Source organism: Malaya genurostris, chromosome 2, assembly GCF_030247185.1.
Source record: "Malaya genurostris strain Urasoe2022 chromosome 2, Malgen_1.1, whole genome shotgun sequence".
NCBI lineage: Eukaryota > Metazoa > Arthropoda > Insecta > Diptera > Culicidae > Malaya > Malaya genurostris.
The window spans coordinates 236339422-236360801 of NC_080571.1; the positions used below are offsets into that span (position 1 = coordinate 236339422).

At 36.9% G+C, this 21380-nt stretch overlaps 1 protein-coding gene across 1 annotated transcript in view; it reads left to right on the top strand.

Moving 5' to 3' along the window:
* The first annotated feature begins 781 nt into the window (after positions 1–781).
* The window catches only part of LOC131428214 (abhydrolase domain-containing protein 2), a 46694-nt gene continuing 26095 nt past the window's right edge, over positions 782–21380 (top strand). Inside the window, exons 1-2 of the mRNA XM_058591965.1 lie at positions 782–955; positions 1067–1425. Of these exons, the coding sequence (XP_058447948.1) occupies positions 1271–1425 (155 nt within the window). The 5' untranslated portion in view covers positions 782–955; positions 1067–1270. The remainder of the gene's footprint in view (positions 956–1066; positions 1426–21380) is intronic.

The window sequence follows — 21380 nt, forward strand, 5'->3', positions numbered from 1 at the left end:
CGGAATGTAAGAAAGAATAGAAATTCCACATATACGTCCCCAGCGACCATTTTCGGCTCTCATTTTTACTGTCCAAAAGCATAAGATTTAAAGCATCAGTTAAAAAGTGAAAAAATCCTTCGCAAATACAAACAAAAATATTAATCATTTCAATTCATATCTGAAATAGTTTCATATTTCAAGACACGCCTGATTTTTTTTTGGAAAGAAGACCATCATAACATAAATACGCCTGAAACTATACCCACCGAAGCCACGTTTGCTTCGCTTGAATTTCAGCTGAATAAACCACGACGCGAGATCTTTTAACTATGGCTGTTTATTTTCTTCATATTTCGTACTTCAAATACATCCGTTGAGTCACACGGAAAAGTGCATTGGAGTGAAATTCGAAATGTGATTTCATTCCAGAAAGCAAATGGAATTGAAATCATGTGACACGTTATATTGAGCCATCGTTTGGATATGCTTTCAGTTTCATTAGAAAGCTTAGAATTCAAGAAAGCATGAAAGCTAACCTTCGTGAGCTTTCGTTAAACAAAGCTCCAGTTTTACGCCCGGCGGGCATTGTTTCACGATATGTTTCGGAACCATTCGAAAACGAACCACAAAACAGTGAATTCGAACTGTCAACTTGACAGTGCATGCAATGTTTTCGAAGATGCACATCACAGCAATAACAAAAACAACAACAACCATATCCAAAACAAACCCATTCTGAGGGGTAGTGGTGATGTATGCTGTTAAGTGGCCTGCACTCATCTGGTATTGGTGACAACATTTTCGACTAACCCAGCCTGTTAGATCGGCGGTAGATTTCAGTCTAATGGTGCGTTTCGAATGTAGTATACGGTTTCGCGGGTGGTTTAGTGTACAGACCTACAGACGCGTCCCTATGATTAGGTTTTACCTATCTATTATCTACTAACGCCACATTACACTAGCGGGTTGAATGGTTGGTTCACTTGTAGAAAACAGTAGGCTGTTTTCAGTGGCGGGTGGAAAACATACTGTTACTTCTGTTACTTTTCTTTGCGGATGCCAAGTTTTCATACCATTGTTTCAGAGTTGATTTTTTCGTTTGATTAGCTCACACCCACGGGTGAATAAAGAGCTTGCGGGTGTGAAATTGTCGTGTTCCGAAGGTTAAATGCATTTCTAGTGTGCCATGGAGAAAATCAGTTAAATTGTAATTCCTATCAAGTGAAAAAAGAAGAAAAGTCAGGCTTGTGGATTAAAAATTTCCGAACCGAACAATTGTCCGTGAACCATGTCGCCCGCATTCCTGGCGGTGATCGCCGTCATCTTGTGTATTTTGTTCCGAATACTGAACGTCAATAGTCAGCCGCAGATTCCGTATCTGCTATGCCGAGATGGACAATTCATGGAATGTTTCAACAAAATTGCACCGATGCTGAGGGAACAGTAAGTACCAGCCAGGCTAATTGCATTGTTTGCATCATTTTCTCTTAGTCGGCGTTTTGCTCGTACATATTTAGCTCACAAAGAAGTATGCTGCGTCTCCAATGTGCAAAGTAATAATTTCGTGAAATGACTCATGCAACCTGCTTCAAACTCCAACAATTCAAGATCTCAAAAGTGAGGGTTTTCACTACAGTTCCACATCGTTCCGAAACACGGATGGAAGTTTTGTTTTTTATTTTCGTTACCTGTATTTCGCCATACCATCCAACATGCTAGCTCGCACACAAACGTAGAACGAGTCACTTGAGCAAATTGAGGAATCGTACAGGCAAACAAATGGAATTTATAGACGATATCGTAAAAGCGATAATAGCAACGAAGCGAATGAAAGGAATTTTGGGTAAAAACGTAGAACAAGATCTGTGAATGGAATATTTTTTACCTGTGAGTTATGAAACCTCACCGTTAAAAGCCATGGATTTTGTTTCTAAAACCCTGCATGACTAAAAAATCGGATAGTTATCGTCAAGTCTGTGAATGAATCATATTTGAAGTAAACAAATGAATGATTTGTTTTGATTAAAAAAACCGGTTGCCGCACATCATTCTTTAAAAACACATTCGCAGTTGTACAATCCCAAGGTTTCAAGGGTTGTTCTTGTGTCTGAAATAAGGTTTATCTTCTTAGCGGTTTAATTTAGGCAATCATAGAGCTAGGGTTGACACCAGTGCGGGCCTAGAACAGACAAATGGACTATCGGTCTTATGGAACTTATGCTAAGGTCGTGGAACGATCGACAACTTCCTATAGATACTGTTTAGATGTGATAAATTTTCTACCGGTTTATGACATACTCATCAGTCTGGTTTGAAGCGGTCGAACCCGACAATCATCTGTGTTTTTACGACATCCCTGATAATTTTTGTCTCATTACATATCATAATGGACAATCATGCAATTTGTTAGAGCCAAGATAAATTAAGAAAATCTTGTCCACTGCGCGGGATTCCCGTTTTTTTCTCTGGTCATCTTTCAGATTGATTCAGGTAGTTCACTAAACATGTTCACTGGTGATTTAAAATAGTATCTCATAGAAGAAAATCTTCTCAAGGGTCCAGTGTAGAACTGAAACAAGAGACTGCTGGTACTGTGCAGTGCAGTAAAACTTTATTCAATTCAATTGAAACCGAATGTAAAACACACTGACGATCTCTCTACTGCAGTAAACTTCACACTCTGACACACACAACTTTCGCGGACGTACCGAACCGGCAGCATTCAGTTCTTCAATCAATTCTCTTCAAATCAAAACTCAGATTAACCACCGTCAGTTGATCTCTTGAAATAACAAAATATCTCAATAGTGTGAGAGCGACCTTCTAATGAGGTTTATGTAAACATTCGAATTGTTTCAAGATAATAGATGAAAGACAAACCAGGTAGCTGATATATCATTTACAGAATACACATAAATTAATAGTTTCCTCCTTCAGTTTTCATTTTTAATACATTACTCCATTTATACCTTATGATCAAAAAAGAACCGGAATTTTCATTATAAAATTCCCGCGCTTCTCCAATTCCAAACTTTTATTCTCTCAACGTTGGCAACACTTTTATACACATTCGGTCAAATTTTGACGCATATCGTACGATTAGTTTTTGTTTGGCGTCTATACAAAGAAATTGAAAAATTTTCGTGTGGCGATTTTTATAATGGATGAAAATTTAGAACAACATGCGTGCATCAAATTTTGTGTTGCAAATGGATTTAAGTGTTCCGAAACATTGAAAATGTTAGAAAAGGCCTTTGGTGAATCGTGTCTAGGAGGCATACGAGTGGTATAAATGCTACAAAGATGGTCGTACAAGCTTGGATCATGATGAGATCCCTGGCCGCCCAACAACATCTGTTACTGAAGAAAACATTGAATCGGCGAAGCAAATCGTGTTGCAAAATCGTTCTGTACCGATTAGAGAGATTGCTGTGTTGTTGGGCATCTCTTATGGATCAGCCGAACACATTTTAACTAATTTTTTTTGTTTGAAACGCGTCGCTTCTCGGCTGGTGCCAAAAAAGCGATAATGAGCCGGCTCACACAGCGTTGGTTGTGTCGCAGTTTTGGGCCAAAAACTCAACCAATATCTTCAACCAAGCACCGTACTCTCCAGATATGGCCCCGTGTAACTTTTTCCCCTTCCCCAGACTCAAATTTCCATTCCGGGGAACGCGTTTTGAGACCATAGAGATCATAAAAGAGAATTCGCTGCGTGAACTAAAGGCCATTCCTTCGGTGGCCTATAAAACTTGTATGGAAAATTGGATCAAGCGTTGGCATGCATGTATTGCCGCAGGAGGAGTACTTTGAAGGCGATAATAAAGAAATTTATTAAAAATTTAAATTTTTTTAATAAAATTCCGGTTCTTTTTTGATCATAAGGTAATTATATTCATTCGAACTTGCCCACTATCAACAGCGAAGACAATGAAGCAGCTAGACTACTTGGCACTTGAAACTGAGCAAGCAAAACTTCAAATGACTAGGTTTTTTTGATCCTCGAACTCGATCCTCAACCCAATATTAGTCTCGAGCCTGAATTTATTGGAATCGGCTCACGATTTCAGGAGTTTGGTTGTTTACGTCACTTATACCAAAAATAACCTAAACTTGGTCTTTGAATTTGATCGATAATTCATTATAAGCTTTCAAATGAGCGTAAACTTGCTGCGGTAAGAGAATTCGGATACGCCTCTTATACCATTATAAAACGATCTACAAACCATCCGTGCCCTGAGTAGCTGGCGACGAGCAGCCATGGACCGAGTTATGCGGAGACGTATGCTTGACACAGCAAAGGACATCCTTTTAGTCTTCGAACTTGATCAATGACTTTCTAGATGCTTCTAAACGAGCCACTGCTTGATGAAATAGGTTTAGTCATTTCCAGAAACATTGAGTGTTACGAAAAAATTGTGTTTTGTCGGTTACGTTACTTATACCATTATATCTCCGGATCAAGAAGTGACAGCCATTTAGTCTTCGAACTTTATTAATGGCCTAATAGTAACTTTTAAACGAGCCTAAGCTTGTTGATATTGGTAATAAAAAGTAGACTTTGTCGTTTACGTACACTTATAACATAAAATTTCCGGAACAAAAAGAGATAGCCATTTGATCCTCAAACTTGATTAATAACCCAATAGTAGCTTTCAAACGAGTGTAAGCTTGTTGAAATCGGTTCTGCCATCTTCGAGAAAATTAGTAGGTAAGAACAAACATGCATATGCACACACAGTATTTTTTCAATATCGACGAACTGAGTCAAATGGTATGTAACACTAGAGGTCTCCGGAGCTCCGAAAGAAAGTCGGGGTTTTTTTTAGCTAATCTTTTACCTTTCAACCGTTTCCGAGCTACTATGTGAAAAAAGCACACAAAAAATCAATCATCCGATGATAACATAAGACTTGATCGGATTGGTCTCTCCATCCTTAAAAATAAATTGTTTCTCATCAGGGTTGCCACATATAAAGATTATTCTGTATTTTACGGATTTATCAGATAAATTTGTGATCGAAATTCTGATTTTTTTCAAGAAATAGGGTAAAGTGTTATAGTATATTATTATTTGCCTTTACTTTCTGTCATATCAGAGACTCGAATGATTCGTATCACTAATACCGTTTTCGTTTATTGATCAGAGCAGCCCGAGAGCTGACCTAGAGTCACCAAAACAACTTTTGATGAGTTTGTTTTAGCAACCTGGGGTCGCTCTAGATCGGACTCCAATCGCGTAGTTTCGCTCTGAAAATTTTCTCGGGTCGCACCACGCATCCATGCGTGTTTAATTTTTCTTTTTTATATGAGTTGTTGTTTAGGACGCGTACCATGTGTTCGTTTTACTCGGAGTCAGAGTCGCCCGTGTTTAGGTTCTAAAACTAAAACGGTATAAGATGCCTAAGTTCGACTACTCTGGTAGTAGGTAAAAGTATGGATACGAGAAGCCTTCTGCTTACTTAAATGACCCTTGTCACGTCTCACTTTTCCGTGCTTTATCTTCACATCCTTGCTCTTCCTTGAGTACTATGGCTCTATATTTTCATAATCTTTCTCCTCTCATAATCTCTAGTTAGTTGAAGATCGTTAAAAAGCCGATAAAAGTCAGAAATCAATTGCATAATCAAGTAATTACAATTAGAAACCACCATTTTGTATCCTCCTAACGCTACTTTTTGTTTTAATGATCATTATAAATTGTTAAAACAATATTTTAACTCGAAGCATACTGTTGAATCGAAGGTGGGGCATAATGTTCGTTGAGTGACTGTTATGAGAAAAAATGTCTGTTTCTCTGGATTTTTATTCTGTAAATAGAGACATTAGCACTGCTAATAGTTAAATACTAAGTAGCAATCGATCATTAGTCGTTTTGCACGGTTAAAATGCTTGTTTAGTCGAAGCAAAACCTTACATCGAAAAGCTGCCTAGTGATATTTTCAGTGAACAATGAACAAGCTAAAATATATTAAATAATGGTACTGTTTATTCTCGAAGTAAACCATTATCCTGATTGTTAGTTCTAAAAAGTGGATAGAACTTATATAACAGAGAATATCGAGGACAATTAACACAGATGTCCCACCTGCTAATAAAGATTTTTTATGCTCACTTTTTCTTTCAACTAGTGTAGCGTAAATTTTTTGCTTTCAAAAATTGCTTCTGATAAGATGAAAGGATGATGGCATCGGTCATAACGTAAGGTAGTAAAAAATGCGGGTGGGTAATGTCAGAGACATAACTGGATGTCGTGAATACGAAAACAACTGACATGTTCCTTAACACTTCCGAATATCAATTAGTTGATCAATTGTATGAATTATGCAAGCATTCCCCTTTTCCACATTTTTCGCAAAAACAAAGAAGGCATCACTTGATCTGTATTACTGTGAATTTCACACAGCGAAAAGTGCACAAATATAACCAAACTGTTCTAGATTTGCACTAAACTGAGGATATTTAACCTTCGATTTGCGAACAACAAATCTTAATAGTTCTTTAGAAAACTTTTACAGCCATTAGAACGGCTGATTTTGTGTAATGCTCTCCACCGTTCTTTTTTCACCAATGCAAATGACTGGCAGCTGTGACGTAATCGCTCTTGCCGGGAGCGAAACTAGCTTTGCAAACGACACAAAATACATCTGCTCGCAGTGGCGACAGAATCCAAACTGATCCAATTTTTGTTGAGAGGTTTCTTTTTACGTGATTTCGTTTGTAGCTTTTTCACTAATGGGCGGTCCTAACGGCTATGAAAATAGCCGCATACAGAATTTTAATGTCGATTATTTCATTTCGGATTTGCATAATTTATATAAAGAAACTATCAATATGCTGTAGGGATTCGTTTCTAGCATTCAGAAGGGTCAAATTGTAGGAACATTTTCTCGAACGATTTGTTGTACAGCAGCAGATATTTTGTTCTCTTCCTCAGAACGCCTTCTGATTGGCTGGTGTTGACATGGGTCAAATAAGACAGGTTTTTCAATAGTGTACTTTTGAAATACTTCAATGCTTTTTTTATACAAGTTTAAGTTGAAAAATTTCGATTCTATTGGTAGTTAGATTATATAAATCCTTTCACAGATCACTGAGCTATGAGCTTTAAAAATACGAAAAAGGCAAACGCGCCTCTTTGATACTCGTTTATACCAAACATTTCAGAAAAGTTTAATTATGAATTATTTGAGAGTCACACAACTGAATATTTTATCATAAAATTGTGATCATATTTCTGATGGCATGTAGCAAAAATAATGTTGATTCGTTAGATACAACAAGAGATATTCACGATCAAAAACTTATCACTCTCTCAGAGGATAAATTTTGAAAATGCACCCCATAGTAAAGTAAGTCGTATCTACGACAAAAGAATGATTGTCAATTGCATTATACCTAGGGGAAGATGTTCGGTTGCCGGCAGTGTTCGGTTGCCGGCACCCCACCGTAACTTTTGACAGAAAGCAGATAGCGTCATTACGACAATTGTCATGTGTGTGTATAATAGCAGCACATTCTTTTTGTGCCAAATACCGGAGCAAACAGACGCTTGTACTTTTTGCTGCATCAATCGAAAAGATGAGTGGATTGAATACTTATTAAGCGAAATCGATCTATTTTGTGAGTTAATGCCGGATGCTATCAAAATTTTCGCAACCAAAGATTTGTTTTGTCATTTTCAAAATGTCTACCGATTTCGGTTACCGGCACCCCATTTTTTTAGACAAATTGTGAATGTCAGTGATATGCAAGCTGCTGTCGAGACAAAGCAAGCCAAAGTTTTGGCCAAACATCTAGCTGCTCATACAGCAGATGCTCCGGCTAAGAAAAAAAACCTGTTTTAATCCACATATTGGTGTAATGATGCCTTTCTCATGTATAATATTGTGGTATTCTATTCAAAAAATTTCTCTTCGATTTTTGAAAGAAACCAAGAGATTGTTTGTGTATAACATACAGAATAAAACAGTGCTTTGATTGCGTAGGTCATCCTTAAGAAAACGAAGTGGGTTCACTATTATATGCACTTCCGGCACCGGAACCCGAGAACCGGTATAATCAAAGTCGGTTCGTACGGCCACCAACTAACATGACATACAAACACTACTAATACGCACTCTAAATTACGATTTTAATGTTTGTCTCATCCGAAAATATGCAGTAATTTTTGGTAGAACCGTAAGACCTTTCAATTGACCCTAAGATTGAGAATAACTGTTTAGAGTCCAGTTTATAACATTTGTTTACGATTTTTGTTCCGCCAGTTTAAGTAACGGTGTACAATATTGAACCCACTTTATCCTATAACTCCGGAACCGCAAGTCTGATTCGAATAAAATTCAGGAATTCCGTATGGGACCGGAAGACCTTTCATTTGAATCTAAGTTTGTGGAAATCGGTCAAAGCATCGCTGAGAAAAGTGAGTGAGATCCATTTTGGTATATATGACCACTATTTCCGGTACTTCCGGAACCGGATACCGGGAACCAGGACTTTTGTCCAAAACATTTCCGAAAAGTCTAAATTACGGGTTTCCTTTGAATATTTGCATTCTTTACTTATATTTTTCCAAAATTTCTTGGGTGCCCTTTTTTGAAATGGCCAAAATTTATCACTTTACTGAATTGATATTAAAGTTTTTTTCAATCAATGAAATCAACTTAGTTTCTTTATCAGTTGTTAGACAGGGACTTTAGCTTTCGATCGATGTATAGAAGTTCGCATAATGTGCACTAAGTCAGAAGTTATGAGCTTAAAATAAAAGGGTGCCGGTAACCGAACACTTTCCCTTAAATAAACGAAAATGAAAATAATCAGACTAAGTTCTCACTTTCAGATTGGATTTTGAAAGGTTTTCAACAAGTCATCTTTTCAAGAAGTTCAAACGCAAAAATAAGTTCCAACATTTTTCTAACTACAAGTTAAATCATAAAATTCAGACCAAGAAAAGATTTGATTTCTTTAAATTTGGGCTCCAAAGACTTTTTCATTCTTTCTTTGATTTCTTATCTCTTCCATGCATAGATTTCCAATACAAGTTTTTGATCCCCAGATACAGATTTCTTTTCTGAAAAATGCTGATATAAATGTGGTAACCCTGTAATTGGAGACGTGTGAAAAGTGGAATTTAGCCCGGGTTGGCGGTTCAATTCATAGGGTCAGTGGGAACAGGAAGGCCAAATTCCATAAAAAGAATGTAATGCCAGGACTTTCCATTTCTGTGTTATTTCTTGTCATTCAAGATTATAAATTGAAGTATAACAATCATCGCAAAAATCCGTTAATGTTATAATTTTAATAACATAGATAAATCTGTCATATTACCCAACACTGTTTCATAAACCCTATTCACTTTTTTCTTTTAGAAAAGTCAATTTCATTTAAAAAAGCTAAGGGAATTCTCTATACATTCCACGATAGCACTTGGAATTTTCCTTTTAGTCTACATTTAGCAGGTGTGAATTTAGCTTTCACAAATACAAATATATTCAGCCTTCAATTTCGAATATTTTTGAAACTTTCATTCGTGAAGTATAAGTGTCGATCATCTTGAGACATACTAAGTCGTGCGCGAATACTATCATTGCTCAATAAGTGTTGGACTAACATTCCTAACATTACTGCGCGCAAACTACGTACACATCTACTCTTTATATAAAAGGACAGCAAAACGTTGCTACGCACGTTACCTTCGGAATGTTCAGAACAAATTGAAGTCTGATCCTAAATCTTTTTGGAAGTACGTAAACGACCAACGAAAAGAATCGAATTTGCCCTCGTCGATGGTATATGGGATAAGTGTTGGAACTAATCTAGATGAAATTTGTCAACTGTTTTCCGAAAATTTTTCCAGCGTTTCCTCCAATGAAGTGTTGTCACCGAACCAAATCGCCCAAGCAGCAATGAACGTTCCAGTATCACATCAGTTGTTGGATACTATCAGTGTTGACGAAGATTCAGTAAAAATGGCTATCGCCAAAATGACATCTTCGAGCTCTTCCGGACCCGATGGTGTTCCTGCAATCTTTGTGAAAAATGCTCCATCGGTTTAATTTCACCTATCTGCCAAACTTTTCGTTTATCGCTAACATCTGGGATCTTCCATGATTCCTGGAAGTTTTCATACATGTTTCCAGTTCATAAAAAAGGAGACAAAAAAAACATCGACAACTACCGTGGAATTACCTCGCTCAGTGCTATTCCAAAGCTTTTCGAAATGGTGATACTTGAATCTATATTCAACCATTGTAAATGGTTTATTGCAGAAACACAACATGGGTTTATGCCGAAACGGTCTACGACTACCAATCTCTTGACCTTCACGACGTTTGTGACGGATGCTATATCCTGCGGTTTACAAACTGACGTTATCTACACGGACCTCTCCGCTGCCTTTAAAAAAATTAACCACGCCATTACTGTTGCTAAGTTAGACAGATTGGGATTTGGTTCTAACATGCTGCGTTGGTTTTCCTCATACCTTAATAATCGCCGATTAGCAATCAAAATAAATGACGCTGTATCCAAAGAGTTCATCGCTTCTTCTGGGATTCCACAAGGCAGCCATCTCGGACCTCTGATCTTCCTCCTTTTTTTATCGATGTGAATCTTTCTCTAAATTGTCCACGTTTATCTTTCGCTGATGATCTCAAGCTATTCCAAATAGTTAGAAGTAACGAGGATGCTGTTTTCCTCCAACACCAACTTGAAATTTTTTCAAAGTGGTGTGAGGTAAATCGAATGGTTTTGAACATTGATAAATGCTCAATCGTCACGTTCACACGCAAAAAAGTTCCTATAAGATACAATTACTGCCTTGATGAAGTAGTAATCAACAGAACCCACGTGTGTTAAGGATCTCGGTGTAATTCTAGACGAGCAATTGTCTTTCAAGCAGCATATCAACTTTATTGTAGCGAAGGCATCCCGTAGTTTAGGATTTGTAATGAGAATAGCAAAACATTTCACAGACATTTACTGTTTAAAGTCTCTATATTGCTCACTCATATTACCCATATTACCTTAACGGCTCCTACCGAATAGAATCAATACAGCGCAGATTCGTCCGTTTTGCTCTTCGACAGCTACCTTGGAATAACCCTTACGAGCTGCCTAGCTACGAAAGTCGTGGATTATTGATTGGACTCGACACCCTTGGCATTCGACGTGATTTGTCCCGTGCTATGTTGATCGCCGACATGTTGAACAACAAAATAGACTGCCCTGCACTCCTCAGCGAAATTTCTTTAAATGTACGCAGTAGAGCTCTTCGGAATAACGTCTTTCTTAGATTGCCTCTTAGCCGTACGAATTATGGATATAACGGTGCTATTATTGGTCTACAACGAACTTTCAATGGAGTATCGGCCGAATTCGATTTTCACATTACGCGTAGCAGAATTCAAACGAATTTTTCAAACATACTTAGAAATAGGAATAGTTTTTAATCATTGGGACTACACATTGTCTGTTGGTTACATGTAAATGAATAAATAAATAAATAAATAAATAAATAATCAAAAAATTCCCATTCCGTAGTCGAAACTCTTTCGGGCCTGACCGGTGTCGGCTACTGATGAATGAATTCTGGAATTATCAGAAGCTGTACATTTAACGATGATTTGCCAGTCCCGATCAAAATCGGAGTATTAACCAGGGGTGATCTCACGCTCAAGCTCAAAGGCGTGTGAAAAGTTTTTTTTTAATCGGAGTATGTGAAGTCTGATTAACTGATACACATTTCTGGAATTGCTCAAGAACTATGATCGAAAAGTCCTAAACGTTGGAAAATAGTACGAATTCATTGCAATTTGTGTCTTCGGTGCAGTTTTAAATAATTTTGAATCCAACAGCTTCGTCGAAGATAAACGCCCTTATTCTGAATAACGACGTATAGATTATTCGATCGAATGTGGTTCGATCGAATCATAGCTACCTTTGATTTTGCTAGCGTTATGGGGAATACAAATGAAATACGAGGGAAAAAACGATACGACGTTATTCAGAATAAGGGCGAAAATCATTTCATCTCGTATAGTTTAGAAGATATGGATGATCAAACTTTATCCTATTTAAAAACATTGAATTGATCCCCATTGCTCTTACTATATGTTGTATAATCTTTCATCAGAAAAAAAATTATTTGCCGAAACCTTTCTCCATTCTTCACGTTTTGAATTGAAGCTAATCTTACCACAATAAGGCAACTCCACGAAGGCCGACTATTTCCAGCACGCATTTTCATATTTTCTCCCGTCCTTAACCGGAAAACCGCACATCGTTCGCCCAGACTAACGGCCACTGCAAACGATGCAATAACAAAACCATACTGTGCCGGTTTGAGTGAGATCCGTAAGAATGAAATAACCTTAACCTGCGACACCACGGTGGGACGATCGTACGAGAGTGTAGGAGTGCGCCGGAGGATATTCATAATATTATCTTTTTCGAGAAGTTTTCAATGTACGGTGATTCCAATAAAGTACTATGGTTTTGTTCGATGCATTTATTTGAATGGGACACATGCTCTCTTTTTCTGCTATTCGTATTCCCATGTTATATATTTTAACCATGAAAATTTTCAGCAGGGTAAACCAAATTACTAATTGAATTTAAGTGGAGTTAATGATTTCTAATAAAAAATTGTGTTGCTCAACTAAATCAACTTTTGTGAAAATAGATATTTTCTTATATTACGCATTACATTGTACTGTCTTCATAAAAGTAGGTTCAGTAACCACTGAGAGTTGGAATATTCCATCAGTAAATAACACTGCTCGACTATTTGCTTACTCCGTCGTGTATGAGTGGATATTTTCATGTTACTCATAAACATCGTATTAATAAATATTTAATTTTATTTGTTCTCCACAAACATGCAAAGTAAAGTCTATGTACTAAATTTCGATTCGGAACTTGGCCTTCTGATCCGATATACTTTGCAGTTGTTTTTTTACTGTGTGGGACAATAACCTGATTGGTGCTACGAAAATGTCTACTAACATTAGAATCCCTTCCTTTGTTTTAAATATTCCTAATAAAACTGCCGTTGATGTCTCGAATTCAATGTTTGAAATCGTTAATGTAGACAGTTGTTACCACAATTTTGGCATTCTTTCGAAACACGTGTACACAGCCTGATCCTAATCGCTATCGGTCGAACAAAGTAGAAAAATTTCCATGAGACAGATGAAGGTAAATTAATTATTTGGACTTCAGAGCTTGGGGCTTCCCCACCCACATTCCCCGTTGCTCAATTTAATTTTCTCCAATCATGCTGTTTTCGTTCATATAACGATTATCTTTTTTTAGACTACGTCAATTAGGTCAATCATTTTCGGCTCTACTGTATTCATTTGAAAAATCGTACATTTCGTGTCGCACTTTATGATAGCGAATTGTTTGAGAATTGCAACTATTCTTATCTGAACCATCGACCGGACGGGTTCACCACGGGAATCCAATTAAGTTGGTAGCGAGCGGTAAACATCCTGACATGATTGGTTGACATTCGGTCTGCCTGTTGAATATTCCAAACAATTTCATGCTAGCAAATCCCATGTTGATTTAGGCTAGCCATCATTTATTAAAGCGAAAGCAGTTATTATGCTTGGATACGCTTGTGTGGAACGAGTCATGATTATAGTCAAAGTAGTGCGTTTACCTGCACGATATATGCTTTCGTCGTTGATGTTGATGTGAAAGTGTACAGCTGAACGGTGTTAATTATTAACGCAAAGGCCAGTAACATTTACTAGTCGTGAAACTTATCAAGCTAGCAAATTGAATGACACTTTATATTTATGTACCTATTATCATTCTACGGGCATGACAAGCCGAGAGGTCGCGAATTCAGCGACAAAAAATAACCTATAATGGATCCAGTGGATTTCTACTTACATGTCGTGCATGGTCACAAAATGGTTTATCTTTTCCTTATTTCAGTTTCCATGTTTTTTAAATGTTTCGAATGCTGTAAGTGCAATATTGATGAATGCTGCATTTGCGGTATGTTGTCTAGATTACATAAAAAATATTTGAACTGTTTCATCATCTCATTACTTATAACCGAAATTCATTGTTTACATGTCACTTTCCAAATTATCAGGTGTACAACTTTGCTGCCGTTTTTTTTCCAAAATTTAAAGCTTTATTGCGAAAAAGTGCTTACAGATGTAGTATTCAAAGTATTGTCCGTCGCTAGCGACAACTTTTTCCCATCATTCCGGCAATTTTCGGATCCCGGCTCGAAAAAAGGAGTCCTCTTTTGACGCTATCCATGAAGCAATCCATTTTTCCAACTCTTCGAAGGGTTGGATAATGTTAATCTGCCAGGCCGTGTGCCATCGAACGGTGGAATAGGTGGAAGTCAGAAGATGCGACATCTGGGGAATACGACGGGTGGGGCAAGACTTCCCATTTCAGCGTTTCCAGGTGCTTTTTGACCACTTTTGTGACGTGAGGCCGAGCATTGTCGTGTTGGAGTATGACTTTGTCATGTCGCTCTTGATATTGTGGCCGCGACTAAGGCGCATCAGTTGCGTTCGGTAGCGATCTCCTGTGGTGGTAGTAAATCACACCGAGCTGATCCCACCAAATACAATTCATAACCTTGGCGACGTGAATATTCGGTTTTGCCTTCGACGAAGTAGCATGCCCGGGCTTTCCCCATGATTTTCTGCGTTTAGGATTATCGTATCGAACCCACTTTTCATCACCGGTTACGATTCGATGTGAAAACCCCTTACGATTTTGTCTTTGAAGCAGTTGCTCACATACAAATAGACGGCGCTCGATGTCCCTCGGTTTCAACTCGTACGGCACCCAGTTTCCTTCTTTCTGAATCATACCCAGGGCCTTGAAACGTTTTGAAATGGCTTACTGACTCACTCCCAACGATTCGGCAAGCTCTGCTTGGGTTTGGCACGAATCTTCATCAAGTAATGCTTCTAGTTGTTCATCTTTTAAGGTTTTTCTTCTTCCACCACCATTTTTGTTTTAGACATCGAAATCACCATTTTTAAAACGCTGAAACCATTCCCCACACGTTCTTTTGCTCAGAGCAGCATCACCGTAAGTTTCTGAGAGCATTCGATGCGCTTCAGCTGCATTTTTTTTTTTCGAATTGTAACAGAAAAGAAAAACTTCCCGCAAATGGCGAGAATTGGGCACATAAACAGACATTTTCGAGCGTGAATAATACGAAACAACTATCACTGAAACGGCGATGACAATTCGTTAGGCACTGTACACACTCACTTTAAAGGCATTATCATCTATGTATTTTGATCAGCCTCAGTCGGTACAGCCACCTATCGGAAAACGGCGAAAGCAAAGTTGTACACCTGATAGTTCTAGAAATATCGATATTATTTCGATAACTGGTTGCTCAAAGTCAATTAAAAAAATTCTAACGATTTCGATGTCTTTTGCTGAAGAAACCAACCAAAAACTGATTTTATGTTGAGTTACTAAACTTCGACCGACGATGCTCAAAATGGACATTTACGAAAATCGTTAGGTAAAGTGGGAAACTTCCAAATATCTATTAAAACTAACACAAATTTTGTTCCATAGTTCTCATATCATCGTTTGGGTGCCAATATATCAGGATCATCTCTAATTTTGTTAAGCAGTAGTGTTCAAAAGTTGAAGCACCTTGAAACATCACGTATGCAAAATTTGAACTAAATCGGATATGGATAAGAGGTGCCGCAAGTTTGAACATTTTCGATCTTGAAAAGTAGGAGGTTACATAAAATTTCCGTTATCGAAAATCTATTGATACCAAAAGATTTCAAGATTTAGTGTTATCTCGAAAAACAATTTGGAGATTTCCGAAATCGAACATTTTTTTTCAATGCCAAATGTCTTAGAATTTCATGAAACGTGGAGATCTGGTGTTATCTCGAAGAAATTTCATGCAATTGTAAGACATTCGACAAAAACAAAAAAATCGATTTCGAAAATCTAAAAAGTCCCAGAATCGAGATGTTGATTTTTCAAGATCGAAAATTTTCGAACTTTGACCTCTTATCCATATCCGATTTAGCTCAAATTTCACATAGGGACTTTTTTTGAGGTGCTTAAACTTTTGAGCACTACCACTTAACGAAATTAGAGATGACCCTAAAATATTGGCACCCAATCTTCATCGAAGGTGAAAAACTTTCAAAGAATACACTCAGAAGCGTGAATTTAAAACGCGTCTACGCGTCTACGATTTTAGAAATCGGATTAGATAACTCCAAGAAAATTTAATATACTGAAAATCACTGCAGCTTTTCGGTAACGTCATTCATAAAATTACATCTTCAGTCCCGGAAATGTTAACCGCAACCAAGGAGAGAGTCGCTTAATACGAACTATATTGTGCCTCTAAAAAACACGTGATATACTGTGAGTCTAAGTGTGCCACTCTGTGCCCCAAGAAACAGCTACTTGTCAAAACTGAGCCCTTTGTGTGCCACAACTGTGCAACTGTATGAAAACGAAAGTGCCAATATTGATAAATGCACCAACGCATTGTGTTAATGTGTGATTGGCACATTGTTCTAAGCGTCCTCCCCTTGACCGCAACCCTTCCAAACTTGCTGGATGACCTTCTAGTAAGTTCACGTTTCTCTTGTTGTATCTAACGTATCAACATAAGTTTTGCTATGATATCTCAGATGCAACAGTTCGTTGTAAGTGAAAACTCAATATTGAGAAATGGATATTCGTTAGTGTTTTTCAATACAATGAAATAACGACATACTTTTGAATGGGAATTTTTTATTCAACCTATTTCGTTTCATGATACAATAGAAGACCCTCGGCCCTCTGTACGTCGAGCAAGTCTGTCAATAACTTCATCAATAAACCGCATTGATTTTTAGAGCTCATAGATTGATTTCCAGCCGATTTATTTTGTAAAAAGTGAATTTCTCCATACTGAATCCCATACAAACTTTAAACCTCGGGCGCGAAAATATAGTTTCTCCGATCGAGCTAAAATTTTACTTGGTGCTTATGGGACCCAAAAGGAACAGGAAAAGTTTGGTGAAGCTGAAATCAATATTTTGTCCCACCCTAAATTGAACATAAACGAGTGTCGCGATTCACTTACGTTCACAATCCAAAGCATGTAAAGATAAGTCATATCATTAACTTCACAGTTCGTTTAGCTAAAGCTTACATCGATACAGACGCAAAATTTATTTTTACATGAAAATAGATGTAATATTGTGTAATCACCGAAGAAATTGCGGCATGCTTGAAATTACATCAAGCGTAAATTTCGTTTTTTCTAAGAGTGTAGTTTATGTACAATCTATTTTGTTTTTCAAGAATCAAAGAGAATTATTTTTAAGAATACCACACACTTATATATGAGAATATGTGAGATATGATAAAGGTATCATTACACCACTAAGGGGATTAAAACAGGTTTTATATTATATTCTGTCCAACGGTTGTCGATGCAAGACATCGAAGACCTCACGCTTTTAGAACGAACCTTCACAACGATTTGAGTTCGTGAATACTGCCGCGCAGTTGAATTGTTCGAAATTTATTGTGAGTTCCAAATGGATTACGAATCATATGCACCTACCGACTCCGCCTGGAATTCATTTGGAAATCACAATGCGATTTTACCGAGTATACACGCCAAGAGCCATCTCAGTTCTGCCTTAATGCTGATTCTATAGGACATTGCATATCAAGGCACTTTTCAGCGCCACAGATCATTATAAAGATTTATTTGAATTTCCTACAGTTTTCGCCAAAAACATCAGATTCTTCAAAACGAAAGTTTCGCCAAAAGTTTGCGTCGTCACTAAGACCAAGCCCACCTGTGGGTAGCTAAATGCGTGTCTATTATGATTACGCATTGCGTTACTATTTTACTTGAACACTCATTTCTGCACCGGTTGTGCATATCACGGTTGCTGAAGCTCAACCGCGTTTCCACACCGGCGGTTGTCATTCTAGCAATGCGTGATCATGCGTTTAAGTGATAACCCGCTGATAACCGAACGAGTGGATATCTATTTCTTAACCAGCAAAGCAAGTGCCGGTGTGAAATCTTCTTATGATCATGGTTGCCAAATTACTTCTACCCACACTCCGCACAGTGGTTTGAATCAACAAAAACGTGAACTTAATTCTATAACTGTTAAACCGTTGATCCGATATACATAGTTCCTTTGAAGAACTCATTCACAAAAATTTACCTCGTGATTTAATCACAATAAAAAATGTGCAAAGCCTACTACGATGAAAGTTCATTTCAACAACTTTTTTCCCTCAAGAGATAGAAAAACGATGTCTTCTACAAAGTTTTAGAACTTCTAACGAGAAAAAACTTTGCCGAAGAAGCTACAGGTCTAACGCAAAATGTTTCAAACATATGAAACAATTTCGTTTGAAACCACTTAAAATCAGTTTTTTGTACATAACTTTTTTCACAATTATTTTCAGTGTCTACTATGTTCGAGACCTAAAAAGTTATTTAACATTTAAACTTTTATATGCACTAACTTTAACTACTAATAGGAAGCAGGGTCGCAGACATACACTTTTTGGAAAGCTTAAATCAAGTAATATAAAACTTCGAAGTGCGTAACGTGGCCCTTTCAAATTGTGTGAATGAGACAACAAAATATAGACTGCTTTTCAACATTCACTTCACTTGATTTTCCCTATTACCAGTATCACGAAGTGATCAAAAAACTAATTTTTTCAACAAAATGTTGGTGACGTGATGTTCATAATGACATATAGTGCATCCAAGTAATTACTTTTGTCTCTGAAACGACTTCCGTAATAAAGATTTACATTCACTTCACTCGATTTTCACTGTAAAGTGATACTGATAATAAGGGTCACAATCACTTCACTTGGTTTTCACCGTGTAGTGATGCCGGTAATAAGGGCCACAGTGTAGTGTACAAGACACAACAAATTGCAATGACATTTAAAATGCAATATTTCAAACATTTACGAAATTATATTAATAGTAAAAGTTTACGATTCAAGGTTCTAGATACAAGGAATAATATTCTTAACGAAACATTTGTAAAACAACTCTAGTTTGGATGCTTATTACTTATTTTGGATACCGCATACTTCATTATTAAGAATTATTCCTATTATTCCCTATAATTCCATTGTGTGTTATCATATTTGATATTTGATACAGTATTTTGTATCTTCCATGTTCTTTTTTAAGAATTTGTAGTATGTAAGTACACCATTGAAGTTCACTTAAATTTTTAAATTCATTTTGGACTAACATATGGCAATGAATTTATGAGCTCATAAAACAAAACAAAAAGAGAACGCACAAGACGACGGAAAAAGCACAGATGGCGCTTGAAAATGTTTTTTTTTCAATTGCGTTTTTAATTGCTTTTGTTTTTCAGTTCCTCATGTGCAATGTTTACTAACACATGACTAATTAGAGAAGATTGAAATAACAGATTTAGAAACAATTTAGACTCTTTCTATTTTAGTTTATTGTAGAAAATTTGGATAAAAATCGACAGATGACCAAATAGGAGATCAGGACCTAGACCGAAGCGAATACAATACGAAATTCTCAGAAGATATGCTGAAGCAGAAATTAACCACTAAATAATAAGCTTTGTGCGTCGTGCGATCATTTTGTTTATCCATATCGATATTTTTTTTGGGTTCCGAAAAAGCTGAAAACTCAAACAAAAGTTTCTGGTGAAATGTGTTCGAAGCAGAAAAAAGGAAGTGAATTGAAATCTTTTCATCCGTTCAAGTTGTGGTATCCAAAAATTAAAAACAGCTAGACATTCCCGGACAGAAGGACACGCTCTGCATCTAGAATTCACTAAAAACTGTCAAGTAAACGCAAAGGATGCCTTTTATGCTACTGAGTGACATTTTGCTGTTTAGATTATTTAAATTAATTCAATTTAGTTTCCTTTACGGAAAGTAGACACCCGGGGACAACAAAGTAAAGGTTCTATTTCCAACATATCTCGAAGGTTTTACTTCTGCTTTTGCATTAACACAGTCAGCAGCTGAAACAATGTACGAGCTGCCTGTGGCAGTACAATTCAAATCTACCGGGAAATTCCTGACGTGGAATGAACTGCGGAATGAATTCATTAAACTTGATGCGGTGTCCTCTACTAAAACTTTCCAAAATGCACAGATAAAAATATTTTGTGAATTTACATCTATTTTCATGCACATATTAGGAGCAGGTAATTAAACATAAAATTACTTTACGATTCTGTACGTTTCAATACAATTTAATCGCAACATACGCGTTAATTGAAAGATACAGTTATATTCATTGAAAATTCAATGCAATTCAATTTAGTTTTGCATCGATGAAGGTTTTCAATCAATATTTCGATTCAACTCATGTCTATTCCATGTTACTATTGATTTACATCTCGTGTAAATTTCATTATTTCTTTCTGTGTGGGTTATGATCTGTTTCCTTTCAAGTCAGCATTTTTGCTTACATTACACAGTAGAAGGAATTAATGCGTTCCCCCGTGGGGTAGTAACATCAAATCCTACCACCGGAATAAGCTAACTAACTACGAAGACCTTGAAAATATTTAATCGAACACAAAGAACACAAAGAAAAAGAAGCCATGCTGGCATAAAAAGCACCACTAAACATGAGTAGAGTGCACCACATTAAACATTCTCATTAAACTTACCCTTTGTGGCATCATAATCTGGCAATTGTAAATATTAAAAGCCAGTCGATGTATAATTTTACAATTATTTAATTGTAATTGTTGTTATTTCTGTAATTGAGTCAAAAACAGATAGTAAAATACCAGCCGAATCCGTTTTGTAGAGATCGCTAATCTAATCTGTGTGTAACAAAAATATGACGAGATATGATACAAAGATACATACATACTAAGATATAAACTTCAATTCAAATGAACGGCTGAATCCAAAAATTGTATAAATGCAACTTAGTTTGAAAAACCCAAAAAAGTAATTTAAAATGCAAAAACCATTTGAAAACATTGAGTTAAGCTGACGTGGACCACCCGTAGTTGCACTTCGTGGTTTACATACTTACTAACTCAAAACTTGTCATTCCATGGTCAAAAAGTGGGTGGGTAATGTCAGAGACTGGATGACGTGAATACGAATAAAACTAACACGTTGCTTCGCACTTCTGAATACCCCAAATCGTTCTCATAAGTTGATATATTGTGTAAATTGTGCGAGGCTTCATTTTTTCACTTCCAGAATTGTAACGGTTCACCTATACTAAAGTAGGACGAATTCACGACACACAAGGTAAAAGAGAGTACGAAATTGTTTACTTACAGAACGGTACGGTACGAGAAGCAATAATTTCAATGGAATTAACTGATATTAAAAGTAAACTGCACAGGCTA